Source organism: Leucopleurus acutus (genome assembly GCF_964270905.1).
Source record: "Leucopleurus acutus genome assembly, chromosome: 20".
Taxonomy (NCBI): Eukaryota; Metazoa; Chordata; class Mammalia; order Artiodactyla; family Delphinidae; genus Leucopleurus; species Leucopleurus acutus.
The window spans coordinates 13,598,022-13,621,164 of NC_139162.1; the positions used below are offsets into that span (position 1 = coordinate 13,598,022).

At 58.5% G+C, this 23,143-nt stretch overlaps 1 protein-coding gene across 4 annotated transcripts; it reads right to left on the minus strand.

The window, feature by feature from the left end:
* Nucleotides 1–2,450: 2,450 nt before the first annotated feature.
* Nucleotides 2,451–21,610, minus strand: MTSS2 (MTSS I-BAR domain containing 2; the record flags this gene model as incomplete). Of its 4 annotated transcripts, none has more annotated exons than XM_082862394.1 (14): nucleotides 2,451–3,859; nucleotides 3,943–4,108; nucleotides 4,293–4,469; nucleotides 4,770–4,844; nucleotides 10,631–10,757; nucleotides 12,377–12,474; nucleotides 13,414–13,521; nucleotides 13,721–13,878; nucleotides 15,196–15,270; nucleotides 15,357–15,448; nucleotides 15,534–15,618; nucleotides 16,465–16,538; nucleotides 16,627–16,688; nucleotides 21,542–21,610. In XM_082862394.1, 14 exons carry the CDS (start codon nucleotides 21,608–21,610, stop codon nucleotides 3,078–3,080), a joined length of 2,148 nt encoding a protein of 715 aa, XP_082718520.1. In that variant the 3' UTR covers nucleotides 2,451–3,077. The 4 variants fall into 4 exon arrangements, with proteins under 4 accessions (XP_082718520.1, XP_082718519.1, XP_082718518.1 ...); XM_082862393.1 differs by having other exon boundaries at nucleotides 10,631–10,853; XM_082862392.1 differs by having other exon boundaries at nucleotides 10,631–10,853; nucleotides 13,721–13,905.
* Between the last annotated feature and the right edge of the window lie 1,533 nt (nucleotides 21,611–23,143).

The following is a 23,143-nucleotide window of genomic DNA, read 5'->3' on the forward strand; positions in this document are numbered from 1 at the left end:
TGTTTTGGTTTGTTTTGGTTTGCTTTGCATCTTCGAGGGTGAACCTGGAGAAGGCCCACCTGGAGAAGGCCGCTTTCCCCTCCTGCCAGGTGCAGGAGGCAGGAGGAGGGGCATGGGCTGGTCTGGCCCTGGGGCCTCGGTCTGAGGATTCAGATGTGGAGTGGTCAGGGCCTTAGCCAGGGCCCTGGAATGGTAGATATTTGCGGGACGGAGTTCCTTCCAGCCCTGCCCCAGCCCCTGAAGCCTTAGCCAGCCTGACTGCTGCGGGGGGGAGCGGGGGGGGGGGTTTATCTCCCACAGTGCGTCCTGGCCACGGCCCTCTTCCCCTCCATCTGGCAGCCCCAAGACCACCCCCAGCAGGGACAGAGCTGAGGCATTCAAAGGCATGGGTCCTGGCACGAGACCTGGCGACTCCTGCACGCCCCCCCACCCCCCCCCATCACGGAGCCCTGCAAGGAGCCTCGCCCCCAGCGGGGATCTGGGATGGGATGGGCAAGGGCTGGGGTGCTGGCAGGTGAGCAGCGGTGGAGAAAGCCAGGTGGAGGCAGGGGTGTTAATTACAGTACAACTTTATTAATACTGGAATCTTCACAGTGCATTTGTTACTTGTAGCAGTGACTATTTAAATCAAGGAGAGGGTGGGTTGCAGGGGCGTGGGGGGGGGGGGAAGGAGAGGATCATTTATCCAAAAACTGACAGAAAGAAAAGAAACAAAATGGTTCAGATGGGATGGGGGTGGTGAGGGGGTGGTGGAGGGAAGAAAAAGTGAGTAGGAACCAGGAGGGGGAGCCTGGGGTGGGGAAATAAATTAAAAAAAGGAACAAGTTAACAGCACCAGAAAAGTTACTTCAGTCAAAAGACACTTTTTGAAAAGAATATTTCTCTGTACAAAAAGAAAAATGAAACAAACGTAAAGAAGTCCCCCAAACCAAAGTTTGTGATGCGGAATGGCTGGCTCGGATCCCAAAGGGGTGGGCCTGCAAGGTGGTCACTAAATGGACGCGAGGCGATCAAGGGGATGGAGGAGTTATGTACAGCCCTGGGGGGGGGGGCTTGGAGGGGAAGGGCGCCACTGGAGTATGGGCGGGGGGGGGGGGGGGGCAGCTGTGCCGCACCCACCCCCTCCCTGGGTCTCCGAAGCCACCCCCCTCCCCAGGGGCAAGCTCTTCCTCATGGGGACTCAGCTCTCCCCCCACCCCACTACCCCTTACCCTGCTCACATCACATAACCTGCATCTTAAATCAGCCCACCTGGGCAAACCCTGTGGCGAGGGGCAGTGTAAGCCCCGCCCCAAGCCTTCAAATACAGGCCACCTGCTCTCCCGCCCCCTTCTTCGCCCGGCCCTCCTCCAGGTGTGGTGCGCTCAGCAAGTCTCCTTTCTCCGACCTAGCGACTTACAGGTACGTTCTCCACCCGCCTTCGGGGACCCCGCGGGGCTCCATATACTCAGGGGCATCCTTGGTTCCCCACACCCGCCTGGCTGCCGTGCCTAGACCCCAGTTTCCGGCACAAGAACTACCAGGAGCCTAGGCTCCATCCAGACCAGGAAAAGCCAGCTCTCCTGACCCCGGGAGGGGCCCCTGCCCCGTGACCCTGCCGCCCTGGCCGCCCTGGGCTGCCTTGCGGGGCCGCAGGAAGTCCTCCGCTCGCACTTGGCACACGTGCTTTTACCTGCTTGGAGTTGGCGCGCAACATGGCGCGGGGGCACTTGCCACCTCGCTCCCCGCCGCCCGGACCATCCTGGGAGGGCGGCTCCTCTGACAACAGAGTCAAAGCTAATCTCCCCCCACTGCCCCCCACCCCCACCCCTTGGTCCGCAGCAGACTGACAGGAGGCCCAGCCCCCAGCCCTTTCCAACCTCACCGCGGCTTTGCTCCGGATGCTGGAGAGAAGAGCTGCTCTCTGGCCTCCGGAGCCATTAGGCCCTCCTCCTGCCACAGGCCCAACGCCAGTGTGGGCCCCCCCCCCGCCCCCGTCCCTCAGGCACTCTTGGACACACCCTGTACCGTCTACCCTGTCCCCACAAGCAGTCCTTGTCCGGTCAGCTCATTTTATTGTGTGTTCATAAAAGAACCCCCTCCCGTCCCTCCCCCCACCCCCAGCTCCAGCCCCCATCCCCAGGGGTGGCTGAAACCATCACGGCATCCGAAAGCAGCTCCTGGGGGACTGGCCAGGTGACCCCTAGCCTCTGGACTCCTTCCCCGCTGCCCAGCCCCGCCCTGCCTCCAACCCCAGCCACCCCTGGGGGCAGGGGATGCTGCTTCAGGGTCCCCAGCCTCCTCCAAGCAGGTCCCCTGCATGTCTTCCCCAAGAGGCTTGACTTGGGCCCAGGCCCCCTTCCCCGACAACGGCGGCGACGGCAGCTGGGCTCCCAGCTGCAACCTCCCCAACCCCCCCCCCCACCCCGTACCCCCAACAGCCAGCCATCCCGTAGAGCTTTCTCAGCAAACCAGATACCTTAGCCGGTTGGGCCCCTGGCCCCTGCACAGCTGCTCCCCGTCGGCCCTGCTCCCCGACGGAGAGGAGCCTGGAGAGGCAGAGAGATGAGACGATGGAGGAGGGAGGAGGAGGGGGCTCAGTCAGGGCGGGGTGGGCTAGCATTCCGGAAGAGCCTGAGGCCACCGTCCCTGGGGAGATGGCGAGAAGCTGGGCCAGGCTAGCTAAGCGGTGGCACTGCGGGCCCACCCAGGCTGGTGGGACCGGGAGAGGCTGGCCCGGCCCTGCTGCTGTGGGCAGGGAGCGTGGCTCTGGGGCTCACCCACACCAGGAAAAGGCAGGGCCCGGAAGGAGGAAGAGGAGGGACAGAGTGGGCAAGCAAAGGTTGAAACAGGATCCAAATCCAAGTTCCAGGCCCGCAGGCTCCGTCCTGGTGAGGTTTGTTAAAGAAGTCATTTCCTGTTTAAACCTTGAAATCCAAGATGGGTGTCTCTTTCCAATAAAGTAGCTTTGCCTCATATGACTTCAAAAAAAAAAAAAAAGCTTGCCTGGCTCTGCTCTCTCCTGACTGTGCCTTTGCTCTGAAGTGGCCGCTGCCCACCGACCAGGCCACCTGCCTCGCCCGGGCCAGAGGATGGGATCACAAGATGCGGGGCGCCGACCTGTCGTTGGTGACGGTCCTGCGGAGCCGCACCCCGCGCCGGATGGCCACCAGCATGTCTTCAGCCGGGGGGTCGCTGGTGGCAGCGGGGGGCGGGGTGGGAGTCTCCTCCACAGGGGTGGCCGACAGGGCAGTGGGGAAGGGGAACTGGCCCTCGCCCAGGGCGTGGGCACCTGCCACCAGCTCCCCAAGCTTCTCCACCAGGCTGTGCCGGTTGGCAGCCAGCTGCTGCTGCTGCTGCTCGTCGCCCTCAGCCGCCAGCCCGGCCCCCGGCCCCGGGTAGCTGGCGGCCTCGGGGGACGGGCTGCCCCAGGCTGTGTTGGGCAGGCTGAGCCTCTTCGGGGAGGCCCTGGCCAGGTCCGGGGCCAGGGGCGAGGCGGCCTCGTCGGTGTAGAAGACGCACTCCTCGCTGCCCGCCCGCGTGGGCCCCACGTAGCCGGGGGAGTCGGGCACCGTGGGCGTCTTCACGGGGACGATGGGCGGCCGGATGGGGATGGGGCCGGCGCTGGAGAGGGTGCGGCGCACGGTGGGCTTGGTGGAGGGCGTGCGGCGGATGGTGGCCACGCCAGGGGGTGCGCCCGAGGTGGTGGGCAGCCCGGCGGTGGGCAGCCCCGCAGTGGAGGCCGGGCGCTTGGTCTGGATCAGGCGGCGGTAGTTCTGGGCGATGTTGCTGTTGCGAGGGATGGTGGATGACTTGTCGAACTCGGGTGGGCCCTCCCCGTCTGCGTCCCCGTTCACTGAGTAGCAGTCGTAGTCGGAGCCTGGGGGGCACGGGATGCGGTGGGCCTGGGGCCCTGGGGGCCTGTGAAGGCCCAGCCGCCTGCCCCTGGCCCCCGGGGCCTACCTTGGGAGGGGATGGTGTCCTCGGAGCAGGAGGGCGTGGTGGTCTGTGTGCTGTAGCCGCTCGAGTACTGCAGGGAGTCCCGGCTGCTCTTCTGGTGCTCCAGGCTCAGGCCGCGGGTCAGCACCATGGCCAGGTCACTGGCCGCGGGGGACACCTCCTCACCGTGCTGGGGGTGGTAAGACTGCAGGCTGAAGCCTTGCTCCCCGCTTCCCCCTCAGCCCGGACTGCAGGCAGCCCCCAACAGGCTGAGCAGTCTGAGCTGGCCCTGCGACCACTTGCCTGGCCTCCTGAAGGTGACCTAGGAGTGAAGGTGGGGCCCTGGTTGGGCTGCCCAGGGAATTGCCGCTTACCTTGGCTGCGATGGTGGCAGGGGACATGCGGGGTCGCGGCGCCTCCTCTCCACTGGGGCCCAAGGTGCCCCCGACAGCTGGGCCTGGCTCTGTGTCTCGGAGGAGCTCCACTCGGTCCTTCCTCCGCTGCAGGGTGCTGCCTGAGGGCTGCTCGTGGGGGCCGGCCTTGGCCCAGTCCTGCAGGGCATGGCCAAGGGGGCCCGCACTGTTGTTGAAGTTCAGGGTTTCCAGACCCACATGGGGCCTCAGGCTCACAATCATGGCCAAGGACAGAGCACGGAGGGCGCTGTGACACCCCAGTCCTGCCAGGCCGAGGGGCAGGATGGGGAGCCCGGGGAGGGAAAGATGTGAGCGTGTGGGGAGTGGCTGCACGTGGTGCCCAGGAGGCCTGTCTCGCGGGGAGCAAGTGCTTCGTGCACGCCCCTCTGGTTGAACCTGGGCCCTCCCTGTGTCCCGCTGCGGGTGGGAAGCACTGACCGTGGTAGGGGAGCTGCACTCGCTGACGGACTGGCAGGTTTCCGAGGCCTCGGAGGATGCTGAGCTGGAGGACTTCTGCCACGCAGAGGCGAGCAGGCAGGAGGATGGGCGGGGAGGCAGGATGAGAGGAGGGAACAGATCTGGTCACAGCGCTGGCATGCAGCAGGGCCTGCTGACTCAGCATCCCCACCCCCACGCCCTCCAGGGCCACGGCCACGGCCGAGCGTATGCAGTGGAAGGCAGCACCCAGAGCGCACGCCATGGGCAATGACCTGCCGCCCAGCCCAGCCCGATAACCACACACTTTGAGGATTAACAAGAAGGCTGGCTGCTGATGGCCTGGATGTGGTGGGCAGGGAAAGAGCGATACTCAGGAGGGCAGCGGGGTGCTGGCGTGAACTGCCAGGTTGATGTGTCACTGTTTTCTCAGAAGGGCAGGCCTGGGGGAGGAATGGAGTCCAGAGTTCCATCCTATACATGTTAAGCTGAGCTGCCTGTTAGGTATCTATGCCCAGATACAATGCAGGCAATTGTATTTACAGTCTGGAGTTTAGGGAGAAGTCAGGTTTGGAACCACCAATCCAGCAGCCGTCTGACAGAATAAGGTCACCTAGGCAGTCAGGATGACGGTGGTTAGAGAAAAGGTTCAAGGACGTCAGGCCGACATTCAGTGCTTTGGAAGAAGAGGATGGCCCAGCGAACAGGAGTGACAGGAGCTGCTGGTGGCGTGGAGGAAGACCACGAGCAGGTGATGTCACAGAATCAGGGGAAGAACCTGACACGCAAAGGAGGGAGGGGCAGTTGTGCTCGGCTGCTGGGGGTCCGTGCACATGAGGCGGAGGGGTGTCTGTGCAGACCTCCAGAACTGTTTCACAGAATGGTGGGGCAGAAGCCCACTGAGGACAGGACCGAGGGTGCCCAGGAGGCTCCTGCTCTGGACAGTGGCAGGAACTAGGTGCCCTGGAGGCCCCCCAACTCAAAACAACAAAGAGGGACTTCCCCGGTGGTCCAGTGGTTAAGTCTCTGCACTCCCAGTGCAGGGGGCCTGGGTTTGATCCCTGGTCAGGGAACTAGATCCCACATGCATGCCACAACTAAGACCCGGCACAGCCAAATAAATAAATACATAAATAACAAAGAACAACAACAACAGAGAATGAAGAAAAAAGCAAGGGCAGAAACAGGACCATGAGGGTCCCCAGGGCAGAGGCTGGCTTCAGCACTGTGGTTGAGAGACTGGGCAAGTGGCAAGGTGGAGAGCTCACCCTGTTGATGACCCAAATTAAACCTGGAAGGGAACTAATCAGTAGCACCTCTCCAGATCCTGTACCAGCCAAGTAAGATTCTCTAAATCATCCTGGTTTAGACTCCCAGATCTTTTTAACAGTTTATGATGAGCCAAGATGACTAAAATAAAAGGAGCTAACCTCTATAGGTAAGGATTCGGAGGAAATAATAAACACATTTAGAATTTTACCAATATAATTGTTAAGACAAAAATAAAAAAGGAAAAAAGTATTTGGAAAACAGCGGAAAAATTCAACACCCATTCACGGAAAACAAAACACTTAGACTAGCAATAGAAAGGAACTTCCTTCATCTGATAAAGAGTTATCTACAAAAATATCAATACTTTTCTTTCTGAGGTTGGAAAAAGATAAGGATGACCACTTCTCTATTTAGCACTGGAAGTTCTAGCAGTGCAATAAAGCATGAAAAAGAAGTAAAAAGCAAAAGGATTGGCAAAGAAGAAAATGGTTGTTTGTAAAAGACATGACTGTGTATGTATTATAGAATATTCAAAAGAACTAATATGTGTTTTTAGCGAGGTTATTGGATACAAGATCAACATAGAAAAAAAATCAAATTGCTAAATATCAGCAGCTAAAAAACTCTGAAAAAAGCCGAAATAATTTAAAATAGCAACAATAAACATCAGATACCCAGGGCAAAAAATCCAGCAGTAGATGTGCAAGATCCTCACATGAAAACTGCAAAATATTATTGAGAGAAGGTAAAGCCATCATAAATGGAGAGACATATGACATCCCAGTCAGAATCCCAGGGGTTGTTTTTTGGTTTTTTTTAGTGGAAACTGACAAGCTGATATTAAAATTTATAAGGAAATGCAAAGGGCCAACAACTGACAAGGTAATATTGAAGAATATCAAAGCTGGAGGACTTTTATTACCAGATATCAAGATTTTTTATAAAGCTATTAATAATTGAGATGGTGTGGTATTGGTACAAGAACAGACAAATCAACCAGTGGAATAGAATACAAACTCCAGAAACAGCTATGCATTCAGAGACACCCGTTTTATGACAAAGGTTAACACACTACAGTGCAGTGGAGGAAAAGACGGTATTTTCAAAATATTGTCAATTAGATATTCATATGGAAAAAAAGACCTCTACCTCACCACACACACACACACACACACACACACACACACACAAAATGAATTCCAGATGAGCTGCAGATCTAAATGAAGAAAAGGTAAAACAAAAAGGCTTTTTTTGGAGGAAAACATATTTGTGACCTTAGAGTACACAAAAATACCTCAAACAGGACAGAAAAAGCAATAACAATTGAAAAAAAATGGATAAATTGGACACACATTAAAATTAAGAACTTTAGGTCATTAAAAGACCCCATCAAGGGAGTAAAACAGCAATCCACAGAATCAGAGAAGATTATCAGATGAAAAGACTTGTATCCACAATATATAAGAAGTTCTACAAATCAACAAGAAAAAGACAGACAACCTAGGAGAGAAAAATAAGCAAAAGATCTGAACAGGTCCTTCACAAAAAGAGGATATCCAAATGGCCTTTAAAAGTATAAAAAGGTGTTCAACCTCATTAGTCATCAGGGAAATACAAATTAAAGACACAGGGCACTATGATATAACACCTATCAGAACGGCTCAAATGAAAAGGATACCAAGGTCTGGTGAGGAGGTGGAATAGCAGTAAACCACTGCTGTGCTCTTCCTGCCCATTTAATTATGGGAAGACATCAGAGACACTCAAGATGAGGGATATTCTACGAAATACATAACCAGTATTCAAAAGTCATTTAAGAGGGACTGAGAAGCCATTATAGACTGGAGAAGCCTAAAGAGAGACAATAATAAAATGCAAGGTAGGGTCCTGTGTTGGATCCTGGACTCCTGGACCAGGAAAAGGACGTTAGTGAGAAAGCTGGCAAAATGTGAAGAGTCTGTTGACTAGTTAACAGTATTGTGCCTGTGTTAATTTCCTGGTTTTGAAAATCGTTTGGTAGTTACACGAGATGTTAACATCTGGGGAGACTGTGGGGAGGGTGGGTGGGAACTCTGCACTCTTTTTACAGATTTTCTACAAGGCTAAAATTATTTCAGAATTAAAAAAAAACAAACCCTTAATGGATAAGTTAAATAGCTATAAAATAGAGAAAAAGTACATTGGAAGACGGACCTGAAGAAATTATCCAGAGAAACAAAGAGATGGGAAATATGACAGTGAAGAAACACACAAATGAAAGTAAGAATAAAGAGATAATGGTTGACGGGCTTCCCTGGTGGTGCAGTGGTTAAGAACCTGCCTGCCAATGCAGGGGACACGGGTTCGAGCCCTGGTCCAGGAAGATCCCACATGCCGCGGAGCAACTAAGCCCGTGTACCACAACTACTGAGCCTGTGCTCTAGAGCCTGCAAGCCACAACTACTGAGGCCTGCACGTCTAGAGCCCGTGCTCCGCAACAAGAGAAGTCACCGCAATGAGAAGCCCGCGCACCACGATGAAGAGCAGCCCCCACTCGCCGCAACTAGAGAAAGCCCACGTGCAGCAACAAAGACCCAACTCAGCCAAAAATAAATAAATAAATAAATTTATATATGAAAAAGAAAAGAGAGATAATGGTTGAAAATTCCTAGAACAAATGAAAAACATGAATACAGAGATAGAGAAACACAAACACACCAAGTGAGGTTAAACAAAAACAAATCCACAGTTAGATACATTGTAGAAAAACTAAAGTGGCCAGAGAGAGAAGTCAGATCATTCACAAAGGCACAACCGTGACTGACAGCGGGCGTTACAACCAGCCACAGAATCCAGAACACAGGGGGAATATGTCTTCAAAATGTGGAAACGGAGTAACTGTCACCCCAGAATTGTATCCCTGGCAAAACTAACTTTCAAGAAAGAGAAAAAATATAAAGCATGTTTACAGATAAACAAAAACTGAGTTTACTACTACAGACCCATTCTAAAAGAACTTCTAAAGGACATATTTTACTTCAGAAAGAAGGAAAGTGACCTTAGAAGGAAGATGGGATACAAGGAAAAAATGAACAAAAAAAGTGTAAACACATATGGGTAAATCTAAACATACAGATACTGTATGTATAAAATAATGATAAAATTAACAAGAAAAATGTCAATCATGGGGATGATTAAAAAGGAGATATATATAGCTTATAAGGGGAGGGAGTGGGTGACTGAAGTTAAAATATACGTTAAGGTCCTTGAATTATTCAGGAGGTGGGGCTGTGACTTTGCTATGGATGCATGGTAAAATTTCAAGGTAACCTGTAAAAGAAATGAAATAAGAAGTATAACTTAAAATCCAGTAGAAGGAAAATAATGGGGAAAGGAAAAAACAAAAAGCAAGAGAAGAGACAAAAGCAGCACAGAAAAAGCAGAATGAATAGAAAGAAAAAAGTAAGAAGTCTAAATATGCCAGTAATCATAATAAATGTGAATGGACTAAAAACGTCAATTAAGAGATTGTCAGACTGGATAAGAAAAGAAAATCTAGGCATATGCTGTTTATAAGAGACTCATCTAAAACATAAGGACATAGTGAGCTTAAAAGCTAAGAGACAGAAAATGATACCATAAACATTGAGCAAAATAAAGCTGAAGGAGTTGTTGTAGTAATATCAAAACAGACTTTAAGCTAGAAAACATAAAAGTAACAGAAGATCAACTACATCACGTTAGGAGATTCAGTTCACTAAGAAGAGTTAACATTTTGAAGTTGTATGCACCTAATAAAATAGTCTCAAAATATATAAAGCAAACCGATAGAACTATATGGGAGAAATGAACAATTCCAGCTTTTCAATTACTGATAGGTAAAGCAGACAGGAGTGAATGGGGAATGAGGTAGAGGTGGTCAGTGTGGACAGGTCTTTTGAGAAGTTTTGCTGTGAAGGAAAGACTAGGTGGCTGGAGGAGAACATGGAGGAAGGGAGGGCTTTTAAGATGGATGATACTAGAGCATGTGTTTGTGTACTGACAGGGATGAGCCAGCAGAGGAGGGGAGACTGGCAATGCAGTGGGGACATCCTTGGGCAAGAGGGCAGGAAAAGAGAGAATGCTGAGCTCAAATGGAGGCACTCGCCAGGATGGGGAAGGACAGCACCCTGGGCATGTGGCCTGACCTCCCTCTGTCTTCTGCTGTAGTTCCTGTTTCCATCTCACTGAGGCTGCAGGATCTGAGCCTGCATCTGAAGAGATTCTTGGGCCAGTCTCTGTGTTCAGAATGAGCTGGCCAAAGTGTGGAGAAGGGGGAGGATGTCTGCAGATCCTGGGGCTCCTGGGGGGGTGCCTCCTAGGGCCAGCCACTCCATCACAGCCAGCCTATGCAGGGGGAGGGTCACAAGGCACCAGAGCTGGTAAGCTGCTCTAAGACCTTCCAACTCTCCTTAGCCTTGAGGCAGTGAGTTGAGGTTGGTCCTCAATGTGGTGGCCCTGGGGACCTCCAGGGCTAGTCTCAACAGCTGTAGGTGGCCCCCAACGTGGATGGCCTGAGGCTGGCATGAGGCCACTGCACCCTACCCCAGGTGGTTCAGCAGATGCCCCCTCACCTGGCTGGTGACGTCTGAAGGCATGGGCGAGGGGGGCTTGGAGTAGGTGGCATCCTGGGAGATGAAGCCAGAGTCGTGGGAGGAGACGCTGGAGAGGCGGGCGCTGGCGGTGGCCGGCTGTGCCAGGCTGCGGTAGCGACAGGTGGAACCAGGTGAGTATGTTTGGGCACCCCCAGGCCACGGGGCTCCGCCACCCTTGGCACTGCTACTGCTGCTGGGGGCGCTGGGGAAGTGAAGGGGGGTGCACAGCAGCCAGACAGGGAGACACAGGGGTGTGTGTGGAAGGGTGACAGACGAGGGTGGGGGAGAGAGGTGAGGGGCAAAGGAAGGAAAAGACAATGTCAGACTACAAGGTCCTGAGACCAAAGTGCCACAGAGGAGCTGGGTTCCAGGACTGTGGGACAGGGTGGGGCCTGGGCAGGGGACCACACTGAAGAGCTGGCCCAGCGCCTGCCCCCGGAGCACCCCAGTGCTACCTCCTGCTCTGCCATCAAGAACAGGAGACCTTAGGTTAACAAGGAAGAAACGGGGTCACCCCGCATCAAAGCGTTTCCCAGTTAGGCTACAACCAGACATAAGTCTGATCATGACTGTCTTCTCAAAGTCTGATATTTGCTATCAAATCCTAATTGAACGTCTACTGCGTGGTGACGGTCTGTGTGGGGCTTGGACTCACCATTGCCCTCATCCTTTCCGCCCCCTGAAGGGAGTCCAGCCCTCTGTAGTTCATACATATCCTCTATGCAACCATTTCATCCCTGGGCAACGTTCCTGGCAATGAAGGTCGCCTTCCTCCTGAGCATGACCGGGAAGGTCCCCAGCCTCCACCCTTGGTCATGGGTGTCCCCTGCAATCAACTCTCCCCTCCTGTGCCAGTCACCCACCCGGGGGCTGAAGAGCCGCCAGTTGACGTGGACCCTCCTCTCCCTGCAGGAGCCGCTGACTGCTGTGCCTGCCTTACCGCCCATGCCCCGGTTGCCCAGCCAAGGTGGATCTGGGGAAAGGGTGCCTGGCACAGAGGGGTCTCCCGGCCAGGAACTCGCACTATGCTCACTGCCCTCCCGCCGAGGAGCCTTGAATCTTAAATAGCTCTCCCAATCCCACCCAGGAAGTGCTCCTGCGCCTGAGCCTGACCAGTGACTGAGCAAGACCTTTGGCCTCTCCCTGGCTCTGCAAGACCTCAGGGCCCAGCTTAGGCTGAGGTTCGGGCCTGTGGCAGCTGCCCAGGCACCAGCTCTCAGGAACCAGCCAGGCTGCAGTGTCCATAAGGTAATAAGCCTGTAGCCTCAGTGCATGTTCCCCAATGCCTCCACAGCCCTCCCCATCTTAGATTCTTACTATTGCCCCAGCACTGTGTTGAGCCTGGCAGAGTCTAGTGGTTAAATGCTGGGATTCTGTACCTCAGCTTTCCCTTCTGTGAAATGGAGACAACACCATACCTGATACGGTGGTGTTAGGATTCAATGAAGAAAATGCATAAAGCATTTAGCACAGCACCTGGTGCACACTTATTGCTCCATAAATGAAGCTGCTGCCCCCCTGCCCGCCCCCAACACACGCCTGCACTAGCAGCAGTCTTGCAACGAGAGAAGTTTCCCCTATGCTTGCAGATTCCTTGGTGACGTAGGAGTTGTGTGAATTCTGGGGCCCTGAAGCTATTCTTGATGCAGTTTTGGTGGGACCTTCCCGATTCCTTGCTGCAGTACCCCTGCCCCTCCCTGCACCCCACTTCAGCCCCCCACTGACCTGCACATACTGGACTTCCGGGAGCTGGAGCTGCTGGGTGATGAGGGTGGGGTCTGGTAGGACCAGCTGTAGTCTGAGCCCTTCAAGTCTTTGATTACCTGGATGGACATGAATGGGGTCACTGGAAGCAGCCCTGTCCTGCAGAGAGCCTCATCCTTTTCCTGGGCCTCCCCTCCGAGGGCTAGTAGGGCCAGAGGCCCCCTGCTGTCTTCCCAACTGAGAACCGGGCCCCAAAGGAGATCCCTGGGAGTCTGAAGCCCCCTGCTCCCCAGCCTTTTCCTAACACAAGCTCCTCACTCAGGGGCAGGAAGCAGGGCTGCCAGAGGGCTGGGGGGGATGCCTGGGGAGATTCTGCCCCCTCTGCTTCTCAGGGAAGCCGCGCAGGCCAGGACGTGGGAGACCCTGGTGATCCTGAGGACTCACTGTCGCTGGCAGAGGAGCCAGGCCAGAGTGACCATGAAGGACACCACGGGGTTCAAATCCTGGCTCTGCTCTGCTCTCGGGCAAGTTCCTGGGTCTCTCCTGGGTTTCTCCTGTGAAATGCAGCCAATCATTCCTATTTTAGAGGGCCACTGGGGTGAATGAATGAGGTGACCCACGGGAAGTGCTCCGTGTGGGCTGGGCACACAGTAGGCGCCTAGCGAGAGCAACGCCATGGCGCTGTCAGGTAGGGCTGACCCTAGTGCAATGGGAGCACGGTGGTGAGGCGAAGTGGGCAGGGCGGCACGTGGGGGCAGGAGCGTCTGGGTCTAGGGGAGCTGACGGGTCTGGGTGTGGATGGCAGGTAGGCATCATCAGGCCTTGCTTTCTCAGGGGGACCCTGCGGGTCTGGGACTTCCACCCGTCTGCTCTCGATATAAGGCCCCCATTGGGTCCTGGGCACACCACCCCTCACCTGGGCAGATGCTCCTAGATCCCCACAGGTGGCCCTCTGTGTCCAGCTGCCTCCTCCAAATGCTGTCCCCTTTCCTCCTCTATCATCCCCAACCAAGGGCAAGCCATCCCCTCCCCTGTCCTGTCCCCAGGGCTGGCCGCACCTGCTCGCTGGCGGGGGGCAGCTTGTGTGGCTCTGCGGTCAGCACCACCAGGTCATCGATGATGCCCTGCAGGTGGGTGATCTCTCCCAGCATGGTCAGCTCGCCGTTCTGATGGAGCAGTGAGTCAGCCTCTCGGCCCATGCACCCTGGAGGGCCAGGCCACACTGGGTCTCCCCTCCCTCACCCCTTCCCACCAACCAACGCTGCTTGGGCTGATGGAGGCTCCCAAATCATGGTTCTTGGGAACCCCTCAACTAGCCCAATGGTGGAGATGCTCAGAACGCCTCTCTGTTCCCGAGGAACCCACCACCACAGGCTGCAGGAAGGTGATAAAGGTGCAGAAGCGGCCACGCTCCTCAATCAGGGCCCGGCGCACCGCCTGCTTCTCCGTCTCCTCCAGCAGCAGGTACATGTCGTTCACGTCCTGCAGGGCACTGTCCAGCTGGGGCTGCAGGTCTCCTTTCCCTGGAGGGGTTGGGAGGAGAGGCCACGCTGGGGATGCCGGCCCAGCCCACTGCATCCACAACTCAGACCCCGTGGTGGTGTCCCTGGTTGTGGGGCTGGGCACTGCCATGGGGGCCAGGGGACTGGGGAGGGCAGCCCGGACGCCGGGGCTTGTGGAAGGGCTGGTCCCCAGAGCAGACAGAGAGGACAGATAAACAAAGCACACAGGAAAGATACCAAAGCTGCGAAGCCACCCAGGTCCTGGGGTGAGCAGAGCCCTGGGCAGCCCCAGGGCCGCCCTTGGTGCACCTGTGCTCAGGAGAGCCCAGTGGCAGCCTCCACAAGAGCTGAGACTTCCACCCCCCAGGATACCCTCACTGCTCACGGGGTGGTGGCCCCTCACGTCCCAGGGCACAGGGAGGAGGAAGGGAAGCAGGACGAAGTAGAGCGTGGGGGGGCGCAGCTGTAGGCCAGGCCACGAGGGGGTGTAGGGGCCAAGAGGGCTAGGGGCTGGGCCCAGGGGACAGGGAACGGGGTGCCTCCGTGTGGGTCCCCCCTCAGCTCAGGGAATGATGCACAAGGACAGCAACAGCGACACCAAGAAGCGGCGAGAGAGACACGGAGAGGCGAGAAGATGATGTAAAGGAGACAGTGAGACAGGAGGTGGGGAGGCAAGAGGTAAGGACTCTGGGAGGGCCTGGCGGGGGCGGGGCAGCCAGGGCCTGTGTCCCCACCCTGCCCGGTCCAACCCCTCTTGGCCTGGCAGACTGACCCAGCAGTGGCCCCGGACTCATCCCTGGCCAGGGGCCCCAGGGGCCCCAAGGGGACTGTGCCCCAGGCCCCTCCCTCGCTGGACCGACCGCCTTCCTCGCTCTTCCTTGGCCTGGAGAGGCTCCTTCCACTGGCCCTGAGCTGGGGGAGACAGACAAATGCGACAAGGACGACAAGGACGGGAGGAGCAGCTGGAGGGATGGACATCTGACTTACCAAGTAGCTCTACAGGAAGGATTGGGACGAGGAGAGGAGAGGAGAGACAGAGAAAGAAAGAATGTGTGAAAGACAGCCGGATGGACAGAGCCACTCCTGGGGGTGGGGGGGGTGGGGTCTGGGGGTGCCTGGGCCTGTTGGCCTCCTGCTGCCTCCCTGGGAGGGGAGGTCCTGGGTCGGGTCTGGGGTGCAAGGTGCTCCCTCTGCCCCACCCAACAGGTTGGAGGGTCCTGTGTGCGGGATAGGACCCCTCAGGCCAGGATGATGCCCTGGGGTGCCCCACAGGGCGGCGGGGGATACAGAGCGGGGCCCCGTGGGGCTGTGCCTCTGTGGGCCAGCTCTGGGCTCTACCTTTGCGTGCTTTCTTCTGCAGCTTCAGCGTGTCTGAAGATTTCTTCTTGATCTCATGCCTGGCTCGTTTGTACTCTGTGCAAGGGATGAGAAAGGAGCCCTGTGACGGCGGTTTCTGCCCAGTTGGGGGGCGGGAAGCACGGGCCGAGCCCCAGACCCACCTTTTGCGTGGTCCTTGTCCAGCTGGTTGGCCGACTTCTTCCAGTCCTCGATGCGCTCCTGCAGTGGGTTGATGAGGCTCTCCAGGAGCGCACTGTGGGCGGGGGGCAAGAGGGTCAGGTCCACCATGGAGGTGTCCCCGTGACACGCCCCCCTCCCCGACCGCAGCGCCCACTCACTTGGTGAACTGCCGCAGCTTGGTCTCGATGCTGCGGTGGCGCATGCACATGCGCGTGAGCGCCGAGCCGATATCCCGCGTGGCCCCTGGCGAGGCAAGCCCGCAGCATGTGAACGGGCCCGCCGGGGCTTCTGCAGTCCCGGCCTCAGGCCACGAGGGGGCGCACCGGCCCGCGAAGGCCGAGCCGGCACCCCGCGCCCCGCCCCCCAGCTTTCTGCAATCCTGCCGGCCCCAGCAGGCGACTTGATCTCTTCTCAGTATTTACCAAGGCCCTCCTCCGTACGGGACCAAGGTCCTGCCCATCCTGGCAATGCCAGCCTCCTGCAGCTGCGGCTGCTCTGCTGGTCGGGCCAGGAGCTCCCCTTCACCCCAGCTGGGAAAGGCTGGCATCAAAGACATCCAAAGATCCAACCAAAATCCCCTCCTGCCCTACCAGGAACCCCCTCCAGGTGTGCCCAGATGCAGGTGTGAGAGTGCCAGCATGCGCCCACTTCCTTGGTTCTCACCACCCAAAGGAGCCGGGGACCCAGGTCCCTGCTCCTCGGACCAGAATGTAGAGGAGATGCCAAGGCCAACAGGGAATGTTCACCTGCCCTCTGTGCTCTCAGAAGGGCAGAAGGCGGTGGAAAAGAAGCCACAGTCAAACTCACCATAGGGAAGCATGAACAACTGTGGCTGAGGGGTCAAACCAGCCGCCCAGAAGCAAGAAGGGAACCCCCCTTTGTAACATCCTGTCATCTTTTGCCCACTCCTGCTTGCATGCCTCTAATGACGAGAAGCTCTCCACAAAAAGCCCATTCCATTAGGGAGCAGAACTCAAGGTCCCGACTCTGGGCCTGGTGTCCTCTTCCCAGTTCATATTCCACTCAGCCTTTCCAGCTTCCAAGCCCAACCTGGGGCATCCCCAACCTCCAGCCATGCCTCCTCCCTACCTCGGGTGTTGGTGGCCATGTCAGCCACTTTCTGGAAGGCATCCAGGAAGGCCACAGCAGCCAGCACAGTGGTCCTGGGGAGATGGACAGCGGGATGGTCTGTGGGTGAGGTGTCTTTTCTACCCATTCCCTCCCCAGCTGGGGCACCCTCAGCAGCCTCACCTCAGCTGGGAATGCAGCTTTGTGGCCTTGGAGTTGAAGTCCTCCCAGATGGGGTAGGAGCTCTGCAGAGGAGATGGGAGAGGAAGGGAGACTCCATGAGGACTGCAGGGCTCTACCTGGGCTGGGCTCCCCACATGCCTGGGTCCAGACTCTGGGCAGTTTCTAAGACAGCAGCCCTGCCTCTGCGGAGAGGAAGGCTCCTGGGCTCTCTAGGGGGAAAGGCGACCAAGGACAGAGACCTGGGGCATGAAGAAGGCCTGGCCCTGGGAACAGGCACCTTTGCCCATTCCTCCTTTCCTGACAGTCAGGAACTCTGGCCCACTGTCTGCAGTGGTGGCCCACATCCTCAACGGAGATGGAAACAGTGAATGGCAGGTCCTGTCTCCTCGGGGATGGGAGGGGCCTGGCAGGGAATCTGGGCTGAGCCACATGAGGGGCACTATGTTCCCCCGACACAGCCCAGGATGGTCCACATGGCATGGGGGCAGAGGCACAGTGCCAGGGCTCAAGGCATGCTAGGTCTAAACTGGGGCCTCTGGGGCCCCCACCCTGTGCCCTGGAAGGAACTGCCAGCCGGGCCATCCATCCATCCCGGGCCAGCAGAGGTGGCTCCCAGGCCCGGGGAGGCTCTGGCTGCTTCAGAGCCTGGCCAGCCTGCCTGGGACAGTCAGGCCCCAGGCTGAATGGGGCCTTGTGCGGCCAACAGAGCCACCTTTCTCCACCCCCGGCTCCCCTCCCCTCCTGGGGACACAGTGTGGCCTTTATCCCAGCCTGGCCCAAAGTTCTGAGTTGGGAGGGGGTTTCCCAGTAGGGAAGCCAGGCTCTTGGTGATCAAGTTGTCCAGTGAGATCAAGGGGTTTTTCTGGCTAATGGGCCCTCGCATGGCTGTTGGGTCCTGGCCCAATGGCCCTGTGGAAGACTTGATCCTTGAAGGGGAGCTTCAGGCCGGCAAAGCCCCTAGCCCCAAAGTGCTGCTGACCTTCCCTTCCATGTGGGATGGGACGCTGGGAGCTGGGGCTTTTCCGGTGGAAAGGGGGAAGGCAGAGACCCCAGTCCCCAAGGCCTCAGAGGGAGGCTTTGCCAGGCTGGAACCCCAGGGACAGGGCCAGCCTGCAGGGGTGGGGAGAACAGGGCAGCTTCTGGGAGCCTCAGAAACTCCCTCCCCTCCCAGCCCAGCCCAACCAGTGGCCAGGGAAAGCAAATATTTGAGAAGTTCACACAGGCTGGAGCGGGAAGGGGGAGGCTGTGCGTGGGCTGTCTCCGTGCGGCACAGCTCAGGGTAAAGGAGCCCGGGAGGCCACCCCTGACAGTCCTGAGGGCCTGGCGCCCTCCCTCACCTCAACACCCTCAGCCCTAAGCCTTGCCAAGACCTCCAGGGAGGAGGGATGATGCTGTGGGTACAGGGGTCCAGAGGCACCGTCCTGGCCCCCAGAAAACCTAAGCACCCCCAGCAGCCTCTGGGCAGCCTCAGAGGGCAGCAGGCTGGGAGAAGCTGGGAAGACACAGGTCCCTACCCCATTAAAGTCCCCGGCTGGGGCCCACCCCGACGCCTCTGCCCAGCCAGGCTGGCTCCAACCCAGACCCTCACAGCCTTGGCTTTCCCGGTGGAGAGGGGACAGGATGGGGCATGGGGGAGGCCAGGCCCAGTCCCTCCTCAGCAGATGGACAGGAGCACCTGGGTCTCTAAGGACCTGAGACTCCACCTCCCACTAGTAACTCATGAGGACCCCAGAGGTGAGGTTGAGGGGCCGAAGCAGCCAGGGCCCCAGGGGTGTCCTCAGTCTTCACCTGGACCTGTGCCCTCACGTGGGCCGCACCCTGGCTGTCAGGTTCTAGGACCCTGGGTTGCTATCACTAGTGACAGGGACTGCTACTGTTGATCAAGAGCGTGCGGGGGGCCAGGCACTTTGTGATCGCATGGAATCCTTACAATGACCCTGTGAAATGAATACTGTTGTCACCCCCATTCTACAGATGAGGAAACTGAGGCTCAGAGAGATTAACCGGCTTGCCCAAGGCCATCGAGTGCCAGGGTCAGGATCTGATCCCTTGTCTGACTGGTCACTACACATCAGGGATCCACCCCCCACCACTTCTGGAATGCACGGAGACGAATACTTGGGCATCAAGGGTGGGTAGGGGGCAGGAACTACGTGGATGGGAGAGACGCCCAGCTCTGCCCCCAGAGCAGTGGGCTGCTCTGGAGGGGAGAGGTTACATGCTCACTAGAGGTGCTCAAGTGGATGGGATGAGACCGATATGGAGGCTGCTGGGCCCCAGGCCCCTGGCCCCTGGACACTGTCTCTGACCGGGCCCTGGGCTGTGCAGGTGAGCGACTCAGGCTGCAATCCCAGAGAGGGGTCTTTCTGGGTGGCCTTGGGCCAGGGCGTCCTCTCTGAGCCTGTCTGCTCACCTGTAAGGTCAGGATGGGAAGTGCACCGATGTCAGCAGGTCAGTATGGAGACTGCATGGAAAGCACTAGCACAGTGCCCGGCACACAGTAAATGCTAGGTTAATGCTGGCAGACAGAGGAGACACTTGACCCCTGCTTCTCTGCCAGGAGCCTCTCCCACCTGGCCAGGGCCTATGTGTCCGGGTGACACTCCCCACTCTCGAGGGCAGGCAAAGATTATGACCCTGTTTTCTGGATGGGCCAGTGCTGCTGAAGGTGAGGCCTGGGGCTGAGGCAGAGCCCTGGGTGCCACACCCAGCCCTGTCATCTTGGGCAAGTCCCTGCCCTTCTCTGGGATTCGATGGGCATCTGAGCTAAATGAGGCACAGCAGGCAGGCCCCCTCCCGATCCCTGAGCTACTGTCTACACCTGAGCTACACCCCAGCCCTCCCGAGGGCCCCCTCCCGATCCCTGAGCTACTGTCCTCCTCCAGGCCCCCCAGCCTCCAGGTGTAGGTCCTCCTCCCCCTACTCTGCCTCTCCCACGCCAGGGTCTGGGCCTCCAGGAGGGCCGGGGTGTGCTGTTGTGGGGCCTGTGGCCGTGCTTGCCCTGTGTGGAGGGGCCTCACAGGTAAGCTCAGTCTCCTCAACCTGGCCACGTTCCTCTACGGAAACCCTGCTGCTTCTGTGGCTCAGGCCACAGAAGGAAACAGCCAGAAGCTGTCCCTCAAATCCAGATGATCGACCTCCAGGTGGCCCAGTCCCCTGCTCTGTCCCTGGCCCAAACACATGCATGTGTCGTAGGTATATCGGGACGTGGCATCACCGCAGGTGAAACCTCTCCCAGTTTGCTTCCACATGTCAGAAAATCCTGCCTCAATCACTTGTTACAATCTGGGCCCATTTCCTTCTATCTCATCCCAAAGTGCCTTGCAAATTGCCTGGAGAGGGAGGGAGACAGTCCTGCCCCTCTGCTCTGTGCAAAAGCTGCTGCTCTCTGCAGTGTTTGTGGAGAGGATGCCAGAAGGAGGAGGGTGTGGGAAGGTCCCCCCCTCTGCCAGCCCTGGGAATGGTTGGGGGAGGGTTGTCTGGGCTGCTTGGTCCCAGGAAGGAAACCCGGTGCCAGGGCTGTGATGTCCACAGGGCAGGAGGGGCTGCTGAGGGCAGAGAGAGGCCAGGACTTTTGGGGGCCGGCAGAAGCAGCTTGGAGTGGAGTTGCAGGGGATGGAGCTCTCGGGGGAGCACCCTACACGGGGGCAGTGAGTGGCACCTATGCATGCTGCTAACCCTGTAGTTCCTAGTGAGGGTGGCTCCAGTTCTCTTGGGGGTGGGGGTGGGGGCGCAGGGATCTGGCAGCTGCCCCTGGGGCTGTTCCCCTGGCAGCACTGGGAGCCCCCCCGAAGGGCCTGCTTGGGCACTGTGGTGTGTCCTCCCGGGGCCTGCGACGTCACAGTAGGATTCTATGTTGTGTACTTGGGAGTGTGAGACAGGTTGTGAGGGTGGGGGTCTGACGAGGTCCCAGTTCTCTCCCCTGCCCCACAGGCCTGCCCCAGAGGGGAAGGGTAGAAACGCTGCTTCCTGGTCCCCGTCCTGTCGTCGGAGCTGCCCTTCCTCTCTGCCTAGTCAGCCTGGGGCGGCCCTGCCAAACCCTAGCCTCTTTGGGGGAGAGGATCCCCCTCACTCCCTAGACCACCAGTGAGAGGTGAGGTCAGGGAGTGTCCAGCAGTCTCCTTAATGACCTTGAGCCAGGCCTCAGTTTCCCCACCTGGTGAGCCAGCGGTGGGCCAGGAATTGGTGGCCTGCTGCAGCCTGACCTTGGGTAATCATGGGGAGGGGCTGGAGCTGACAGCCCTTCCCTGGGGCTGCTCCATCAACCCAACCTTCTCCCTCCTCCTCCCAAGGTGGGGACAGAAGCCTTGGGATGCAGGAACGCTCATCGTGGAGACCTTGGAGTCCTGGATCTTGTTTTTGGGGACCCGGGCAGCGGGTGCGGAGGCCGAGGCCGGCAGGGGAGGAGTTAACGGTTCCCTGCTTTATTATTTTTCCCTGCTTTGGCGGTGACAGCATTGTCTGGGCTCCCGGGCCATCGTGGGCGGGGGAGTGGGGGGGATGGTGGTGGTAGGGGGCGGAGGCCGGAGAGACCCCGGGCCCGTTAAAGGGCCGTGGAGTCGCTCCCGGAGCCAAACCCCATTCATGGTTTGGGGGTCTGGGGCGCGGGGAGCCCGCGTGTGCGCAGGGTCGGGTCTGGTCCCCAAGGGGGCGCTGCGACCCGGGCGACCCGGGGCTTGGACCCAGGGCACCGCACGGACACCCCGACACACGAGCACCCACACCCCCCAAGACGGGCACCCAGAGACCCGGGCGCACGGCAGTCGCAGGCCAGAGGCGCTCAGACAAACAGACACGGCGGCGCACGGACACAGCGGGGCACGGCTGCCCGCCGCCACGCGTCCCCAGAGGGGGCACGCACCCGCACAAGCACCCGCGCGCCCGCAGGGCGGCCAGCCCCGCCGCGCCCCGTTACCTTCATGTCGTTGACGATGGCCTGGAAGAGCCCTCCCAGGGCGCCGCACTCCTTCTCCGCCGTCTCCATGCTCGGGCCGGGCGGCAGCGTCGGCGGCGGGGCGCAGGCTGGGCGAGGGGACCCAGGCCGCGGCGGCTTTCGCTCCGAGGCCAGGTCGGGCCTGCAGCCTCCGGGCTGCGCTCAGCGGCCGGCCGCGCCGCGCTCGGGGATCGCGGGCCGCCGCGGGGCGGCGCGGGCCATGTCGCGGCGGGGCTGGCGGGCGGCGCGGGGACTGGAGCGGCGTCCGTAATCCGAGCCGCCGAGGCTTGGACGTCACGTGGATGCGCGGAGGGAGGGCCGTGGGGAGGGGCAGGGCCGTGGCGGGAGGGGTCTGTGGGAAAGACCGGGCGAGCTCCGGCCCATTCACCAGGAATGGAGCCCGGGCTTTGAAATCCGAGCCCCGGCGCGGCCGAACTGGTCGGGCTAGAGGGCCCGGCAGGCGCAGGCGCCACCGCGGTTCGGGGGCGGCGCTGGGGCGGGGCTGCCCGGCTTGCCCGCGGGAGTGGGACCAGTGGTTGGGTGCCCGCTCCGGGAAGGTGCCCAACACCACCACCCCCTCCAGCTTTTGGTCTCTGGCCGGTGTGTGTGCCGGTGTGTGTGTCGGGGGGTGGGTGTTCCCGCGCTTTAAGAAGAGGGGGGCAGGCTGGGGTCCTTCGGGCGCATCCCGTGGGACGGCTACACCACCCTCAGCAGGGGCGCACGGTGCCCTGGAGGCCACCCGCCTTGGAACGTTTTATCCCCGGCACAGAAGGGTTTGGACCCTCCTCCAGAAGTTCTGTGGCTCCTTTTCCAAGCAGTGCCAGTGCCGATGCCAACTGCATGGGGTGCCCCAGGCCGGGCCTTTGGGGGTGGCGGTGTACTGGTCCTCAAGCAACCTCTTTCCTCCGGTTGGGGCCATGTGGGACCAGCAGAACAGAGGTGGCCCACTGTCCCGTCTCTGACGCCAGGGTACACACGTATGAGGATGCATGCGTGTGTACGTTGGCCATGGTGAGTTCAGTCTGTCATCCTGTTCTGGAGACTCCAGGCAGGGAAACCCATCCTCCCGGCCCTATGCTGGGGCTCTGAGGAAAAGCCCGCACAAGATCCTTCTCTTCTATTCCAGGGGCCCACAAGAGCCACTTGGGAGATCATAGGCCAATCCGAGGCTTCCCAAAGCCTGGGGTCAGGTGGACTCTGGCTTATAGGTTTGGTGAGCTAAGGCTCATTTAGCCAAATCAGGGGGTGGGGATGTGGGAAGCCCACCCCCTGCCCCGCCCAACTCCCTGCACTGGTCTGGGCCTTCCCCTCCATCCCCAGTGACCTGGAACGTTCTGCAGTGTGCCCCTTCATTCAGAAACTCCTGAGGCTCAGTTCATCTGTCTAATGGGGACATGTCCCATGCCCCCCGGGCGGGGGGTTGTCAGGATGGAAAAGGCAGATTAGGTGCCTGAGAAGGCAGGGTTCAGGGGGCCAGGCCAGTGCTTTGTGCTCTCCAGGAAGAAGGGGCTGGTTCTATAGAGGTAAGGGCTGGGCCCAAGGCCCACACCCCAGTCAGGTGAGTGTGCAGAGAGCGACCAGCCT